We start from the raw sequence: 8039 nt of genomic DNA, 5'->3' as shown, positions 1-8039 counted from the left end.
TAACCCATAAAATAATGACAACAGTGGATTAGGTTGGGAGGAGAGCGGGCAGGGAAGTGCAATTACTTTGGGTTGGCTGATTCCTTGTGTTTTATGGTAAAGAAACAACACAGTGGGGCCACATTTTGTTTTCTTAATAATTTGTAATTACTTTTAAACATTCTTTTGACACAAAATTTAAAAAACGCAAAATGGCATATGCATAGAAAAGATTCTCACGTACCTGCTCCCAGCCTTCCAGAACTCCGTTCTGGAGTTCAGCCGTTGTTATTCATACGTACACAGGCCGCACACACAGCGGTGACAGGGCAGCACTGTCCTCTCTCTTCTCACGTGTATCTCTTGACAGTCACTCCCAATGGACATCTAGATCTTGATACATGGTCAGAACATCACACATGCATGGACTTAGCACGTGGTCTGTTTCCTTATTGAAGGACATTTAAGGCATTTTCTACGTACGCGAGAACAGTACTAGAAATAATTCCACATGAGTGAATGGAACTTACTGGGTGAAAGGTGTGGGCATTTTCAAATTTAATATACCCTCACAAATTTACCTGAGAGACCATCATTTCACAATGTCTCAGATCCCTTGAGCTGACATCCCTCACCAGAGCTCACCAGCCTGTCCCCCATCACTGCTGGGTCTCTCATTCTCACATGGCCCAACTGTCATCTCTGTCCCCTCCAGCCCTTTCTATTGACCTTTTTGAATTCAGTCTGTGGTTGACAAAACCTCCATCTCCTAAACGTTCTTGCTATAGGTGGTCCTGACACCCGTACTCCTCTTCCCCTCAACTTCCCGGCTGCTGCACGAGGCCTGGGCCCGGCCACTGCCTGGTTTCTCCTTCCAAACCCACCACAGGGTGCCCACGCTTCCCTGGGATGGGGAAGAGGCCCACTGCTCACTTTGTGACCCTCCCCCTGGGGCTGCACGTGGGGCGAGGCCCTCCCTTCTGCCCATTGCTGCTTCCAGGCCATGCTCCTTCCATGCTGCTGGAAACCCCAGGGGGATGCACCCTTCTCACTGGCTGGCCCACCTCCAGGCCCGGGGGCTGTCGCTGTCCCGCACTCATGGCCTCCATCACTGGCTCCTGTCACCGTCCCTGATTGCTGGACAACCATCAGGTCTTGTCCCCTGCGCTCCGGCCCCACTTCCCCATCTGTCCTCACCCAGAACATCACTGCAACAGCTGCGCCCTCCAAACCCACCTCCTAAATCTTCACGTTACATGACCCCCGCTCCAGCCTAGGGCCACGGTCACCGTCACAACCAATGTCTCCCTTCACACCACACCTACAGCCAGCCCTCATCTGCCCCCACTCCCTGTACCCTCGATCCCACCCTCTCCTGAGATATTAGGGCCTTGCTGCAGGACGATTCCCGGTCACCTGCCACTGAAATGCAGCTCTGCTCCCACGACCTCTGAGTCATCCTGTCCCACTGTTCGTCAGTTCTTGAAAGCAGGTCTGCCCTCACAGTACCCGTTTCCTCTGCTCCCATTCTCTTAAAGCTAATGAAGAACTCACTTATCCAAAGGCTTGTTGCTAGTCTTCTTGTTGATTTCTAGTTCTGTTAACATTAAACTAATCAGTTCTTTGTCATACATTTTATCCAAGATGGTTCTAGTTTTCGGTTTTTTTTTTTGGAGATGGAGTCTCGCTCTGTCACCCAGGCTGGAGTGCAGTGGCGCGGTCTTGGCTCACTGCAAGCTCCGCCTCCCGGGTTCACGCTGTTCTCCTGCCTCAGCCTCCCCAGCAGCTGAGACTATAGGCGCCCGCCACCACGCCTGGCTAATTTTTTGTATTTTTAGTAGAGACGGGGTTTCACCGTGTTAGCCAGGATGGTCTCCATCTCCTGACCTCGTGATCTGCCTGCCTCAGCCTCCCAAAGTGTTGGGATTACAGGTGTGAGCCAACGCGTCCAGCGATGGTTCGTTTTTTTAACCTTGTTTTTTCCCATGTTGACTTTAAAAGATGTCATTTAACGTCAATCCTTTTTTTTTAAAAAAAATCGATGTTAATTCACTAGATCACTTAGTGGAAAACACAAAGAATAAAGGGGCAACGGGTACAAAAATCTTAGAAAGGAGGAATATATATTTCTTTTTCTGAGTTCTATTGCACAGCATGGTGAATATCATAAAAAATAGAGTATTGTATATTTCAAAATTGCTAAGAGTAAATTTCAGATGTTCTCACTACAAAAATGTTAAGTATTTGAGGTGATGGATGTAACTAGCTTGACTAATCCACATTGTATGTATAATTTATAAGATCACTTTATACTCTCTAAATTTATATAATTACAAATAGTCAATTTACAATAAAAATAAATCTTGGCCGGGCGCGGTGGCTCAAGCCTGTAATCCCAGCACTTTGGGAGGCCGAGACAGGCGGATCACGAGGTCAGGAGATCGAGACTAGCCTGGCTAACACAGTGAAACCCCATCTCTACTAAAAAATACAAAAAACTAGCCGGGCGAGGTGGCGGGCGCCTGTAGTCCCAGCTACTGGGGAGGCTGAGGCAGGAGAATGGCGCAAACCTGGGAGGCGGAGCTTGCAGTGAGCTGAGATCCGGCCACTGCACTCCAGCCTGGGCGACAGCGCAAGACTCCGTCTTAAAAAAAAAAAAAAAATCTTATGAGTATGGTTTCATATATATATTTTTTTACCCGTAAATACTTGACCACTTGGAACTTCTCTTAGTATAAAAGAGTCTAATCCAACTTTTCTCTTTTCAAGGTGGTCCAAACGTTCAAGCCTGGGTACTTGTTGCAAAGTTCCTAGTTCCTCATCGCACACGGCCCCTTTGTGCCACGCTGAATTCCTGTGTATTTGGCTTATTTGTGGACTTTCTTGTTTCAGGAATCTTTTTAAAGGGCCAGCATCGTGCTGTTTCAATTACAATGTTCTAAAAACAGAATTTAAAATGATTTCTGACTATTCTTGCGTATTTGCTTTTCGGTTTTAACTTTAGAATCAGCTTGTGTTTTAAAGGAAAGTTTTCCTTTAAAGATATCTTAAGATACTGTACAGTGAAATGTGAGAATAAACACAACTTTCACTTATTCAGGGCCTGTGTTCCTTCATAATTTCATAATACCTTTTGCATAGGTATTTCCCTATTTGTTACTAGGTATTTTACCTTTTTTGGGGTTGCTGTTTGTTTTTTTTTTTTTTTTTTTTTGAGACGGAGTCTCGCTCTGTTGCCCGGGCTGGAGTGCAGTGGCCGGATCTCAGCTCACTGCAAGCTCCGCCTCCCGGGTTCACGCCATTCTCCTGCCTCAGCCTCCGAGTAGCTGGGACTACAGGTGCCCGCCACCTCACCCGGCTAGTTTTTTGTATTTTTTTAGTAGAGACGGGGTTTCACCATGTTAGCCAGGATGGTCTCGATCTCCTGACCTCGTGATCCGCCTGTCTCGGCCTCCCAAAGTGCTGGGATTACAGGCTTGAGTCACCGCGCCCGGCTGGGGCTGCCATTGAAAAAAATGATCTCTGGTGAGGTGCAGTGGCTCATGCCTATAATCCTAGCATTTGGGGAGGCTGAGGCAGGAGGTTCGCTTGAGGCCAGGAGAACAAGAACAGCCTTGGCAACATGGCAAGACACTGCCTCTACAAAAAACAGAATAAAAATTACCTGGGCATAGTGATGTACACCTGTAGGCCCAGCCACTCAGGAGGCTGAGGAGAGGATTGCTTGAGCCCAGAAGGTCAAGGCTGCCGTGAGCCATGATGATGCCACTGCACTCCCGTCTGGGTGACAGTTAGGACCCTGTCTCTAAATAAAAATAAAAAATGATCCTCCATGATAGTCTGTATTTATAGGAAAGCTACTGACTTTTTGTTAATTTTGTGTACAGTTAACTTGGTGAATTCTTTCTTCAGTCATAGCTTTTCATTTGCTCCTCTTAGATGACCTGGGTATGCAATCATCCAATCTGCAAATAATTTCACCTTTTCCTTTCCACTTTTACAGTATTTTTGTCTAAGTGCCATTTCTTTTTCTTTTTTTTTTTTTTTTGAGACAGAGTCTCGCTCTGCCGCCCAGGCTGGAGTGCAGTGGCGTGATCTTGGCTCACTGCAAGCTCCGCCTCCCGGGTTCACGCCATTCTCCTGCCTCAGCCTCCCGAGTAGCTGGGACTACAGGCGCCCGCCACCTCGCCCGGCTAGTTTTTTTTTTGTATTTTTTAGTAGAGACGGGGTTTCACCGTGTCAGCCAGGATGGTCTCGATCTCCTGACCTCGTGATCCGCCCGTCTCGGCCTCCCAAAGTGCTGGGATTACAGGCTTGAGCCACCGCGCCCGGCCTCCATTTCTTTTTCAATTATTTCCTCTACACTACTTGTTTCACCACCCTGACCTTTAACAATAAAACATTAAATACTGCTAAATAAAAGAATAGATATAAATAGATTTTCCTTTCTTTTATAAAACAGAAATAGGCAGGCCGGGCGCAATAGCTCACGCCTGTAATCCCAGCACTTTGGGAGGCCGAGGCAGGCAGATCACCTGAGGTTAGGAGTTCAAGATCAGCCTGGCCAACATGGTGAAACCCCATCTCTACAAAAAATACAAATATTAGCCAGGCATGACGGCAGGTGCCTCTAAACCCTGCTACTGGGGAGACTGAGGTTGGAGAATTGCTTGAACCCAGGAGGCGGAGGGTGCAGTGAGCTGAGATTGCACCATTGCACTCCAGCTTGGGCAACAGAGCGAGACTCCACCTCAATTAAAAATAAACAAACACGCCGGGCGTGGTGGCTCAAGCCTGTAATCCCAGCACTTTGGGAGGCCGAGGCGGGTGGATCACGAGGTCAGGAGTTCGAGACCATCCTGGCTAACTCGGTGAAACCCCATCTCTACTAAAAATACAAAAAATTAGCCGGGCGAGGTGGCGGCGCCTGTGGTCCCAGCTACTCGGGAGGCTGAGGCAGGAGAATGGCATAAACCCGGGAGGCGGAGCTTGCAGTGAGCTGAGATGCGGCCACTGCACTCCAGCCTGGGCGACACAGCGAGACTCCGTCTCAAAAAAAAAAAAAAAAAAAAAAAACAAAAAACACATAAGTAAACTAAAATGGAAACAGGATCTCCCTATGGTGCCCAGGATGGTCTAGAACTCGGGCTCAAACGATCCTCCCATCTTGCCCTCCTAGTTGGGATCACAGGCATGAGCCACTGTGCCCAAATGCAACAAATTAAAGGCACAGCACAACGAATCATCCAGGTAAAAAAGACCCATTTGTCACTACCTGGCCTCACTGGTATTTTGTGGTAGAGGTGGCCAGCAAAGAATCATCACTTGAGAGGGGACAGGTGCTCCCTGCTCCGACTTCTGCCTAGTGCACTAGTAGTCAAAGCTGCTAAAGAGTTATGAAGAATGTGTCGTTTGCATATCACAAAGTTTTATTAATGTAATTTTAAGGCCAATTAAACTAATTTTATTCAAAGTAAGTCTACATTAAATTACAATATTAACAATCTCTAGACACAACGAACTTAAAATATAAGAAATAAAAATAGAAATCTGTTTGGTCTTTCTTAGACCACATATCATGGAACTCATAAATGAAAATTCTCAAAGATAGAAATGACTATTAAAGAGTGAGGATTTTAATATGGAAACCCACCCGCATGTTTCAAAAAGAGACTCTTTTAATAATTTAGCACAAAATCAAATTATATAAACTCGGCATATTCCAGAAAATATTGCTTTAAACACTTAGGCCATGATCAAAATTCCTTTGGTAGCTTTTAATCAAAATGAAACATGCTATTATGTAAAATATAAAGTACTTTTAAATGTTATCTCAAAAGTATCTTTGTCATAGTTACCCTTCTAACATCACTACTGAACTTTCCTTTCACTGTTCAACCTCATGTATATATACACAACACAAAACCAGGTACCAACAAAATCCTTTTAATCTTTCCACAAAATAACCTCTGCTTCACAACATCAAGACTTTCAGTCTCCATAAACTTTTTTCAGTTTACAGCAGAGAACAAGGATCATCCCTGCGCATGACTGTAAAAACCAAACCAAACTTTATTATTGCAATCATACAAATACTGCAATTAAAAAAAATCAAAGAGCAGTTACCCCAATGCAAAAACACAGGGACTGCCAGACTCAATCTTCGAATGGAAACGCAAACACGCTAGCCCCAAACCCTAAAACAGAGATTCACAAGCAACTCAGCTGAAACGAACAGACGCAGCAGGGCGGACACCATGGCCCTGGCACGTCAGGGAGCTCACTCGGAAACCCGACTTACAAAAAAACAGCCATCAAATTTATAACTTTTGGAAATACAGGAACCACGGAGAGGCCAGTGGCTAGGACGCACCATCCATTCGCCAGCTTTGAACCCTGGCTCTTTCTCATGCTCACCCACGAAGGGCCCTTGTTTCCACTCTAAATGCTGGTCATCTGAGCGAGCTGTCTTCAGGGATACCTAAGGAATCTTCAGAGCTAAAAAATGCAGCATCTAGGGTCTTCTTCATTGTGCATTCATGATCACACACAAGAACAAACCAAACTTTCAGCTTTTTGACACAAGAACAAGACCTTTTAAAGGAACTTCTCTTTAGCAATATCTTCTTGTCCAATCTCAAAGTTATTTTGCACAGAGTAACAGAAACAATTTAAATGCCTAAAAGAACTAGAGGAAAAACTGGAGGGAAAAAGATACATCTGCCGGTTGAAGTCTTGAGCCTTGTGAAGGATGACCCAGGAGCCACCTCCCTTCCTTCGCCTTCCAATGTCCACAGCTGGATCAATCAGAGTCCCAGAAATGGCACAGGTGTGCTTCCTGCTCTGAGGGTACATTCTAGTGTTTCCTGAAGGGGAACCGTCTGCAGATGCGTCAGGCCACGTAGTGGTACTGATTCGGATTGTCTTTGTCTCTCTCCATATAGTCTCTGTCTATCAGAGATTCAATTCTCTTTTTCAAATCTCCAGGCTAAAAAAGAAAAATGAAACGCCCCTAATTATAGTGGCATTAAATTTACAGATGTTTACAAACAAGGGGTATATGCATGAAGTATATAACTATAATTACAGAAATATATATATACAAATATTTATATGAAAATCATTTATAAGTATACACATATTTATAAAATGAATAAAACTTTCCATTTCAAAGACAAAGTTAACGTTATCTCTTGATTAAAAAAAAGTGTCTATGTGAGTTTATGGTCAAAGCGTGGCTTCCTGAGGGAAATGTGAAATTTGTGAAATGTGCATACATCATCTGCCATCAGTAAGAGCACATAAGCAAGGCAGACCCGATCACAACACATTTTTGTTTTTAGAAAGGAAAATCTCATCATGTCTTCTTGGGACACTTTTATCCTTTGTAAGGATGCTTCTGCCTAAGTACTGTATTTTATTTTATTTATTTTGAGATGGGGTCTCATTTTGTTGCCCAGGCTGGAGTGCAGTGGTGTGATCTCAGCTCACTGCAGCCTCACCTCCTGGACTCAAGCAATCTTCGTGCTTCAGCCTCCCCAGTAGCTGGCACCACGGGCTGCACACCACCAGGCCTGGCTAACTTTATTTTTTGTAGAGAAGGGGTCTTACTATGTTGTCCAGGCTGGTCTCAAATTCCTGGGCTCAATCAATCCGCCTGCCTCAGCTGCCAAAGTGCTGGGGTCAGTGACGTGAGGCAGTGTAGCCAGCCTGTATTTTCACTCTTATGTATTTATATTGTTATTGCCATGCCATGTCTATGTAAGTGAAACTACAATCCCAAGTGTTCCTGCACTAAAAGTAGGTGACTGAGTAGACGAATCCACAGCCATAGCTCGTCTCTGCCCAGAGGGAACAGCCACTCCAGCTCTGCTATATTAGGAAGCAAATCTGTGTGAACACTTATGTGCAAGGCTCTCCCTATACAAGGGAGACCCTCTATTTTCCAAACAAACTTAACCTTCTATTCAGCCGTAAGCCACACATTTTACAAGATGTGGCTGAGGCTGGCGTAGTGGCTCACGCCTGTAATCCCAGCACTTTGGGAAGCCGAGGCAGGC

At 45.1% G+C, this 8039-nt stretch overlaps 1 protein-coding gene across 4 annotated transcripts in view; it reads right to left on the bottom strand.

Annotated features, from left to right (window-relative positions):
* Window positions 1-5390: 5390 nt before the first annotated feature.
* Window positions 5391-8039, bottom strand: part of CUL4A (cullin 4A) — a 56956-nt gene continuing 54307 nt past the window's right edge. For all 4 annotated transcript variants that reach the window (XM_025363950.1, XM_025363951.1, XM_025363949.1 and 1 more), the window contains exon 20: window positions 5391-6967. In XM_025363950.1, the coding sequence (XP_025219735.1) occupies window positions 6872-6967 (96 nt within the window). In that variant the 3' untranslated portion in view covers window positions 5391-6871. The remainder of the gene's footprint in view (window positions 6968-8039) is intronic.

Source organism: Theropithecus gelada, chromosome 17 (genome assembly GCF_003255815.1).
Source record: "Theropithecus gelada isolate Dixy chromosome 17, Tgel_1.0, whole genome shotgun sequence".
Classification (NCBI taxonomy): Eukaryota; Metazoa; Chordata; class Mammalia; order Primates; family Cercopithecidae; genus Theropithecus; species Theropithecus gelada.
Note: the sequence above shows the minus strand (reverse complement) of the source record. Positions and strands in the feature narration are given on the sequence as shown.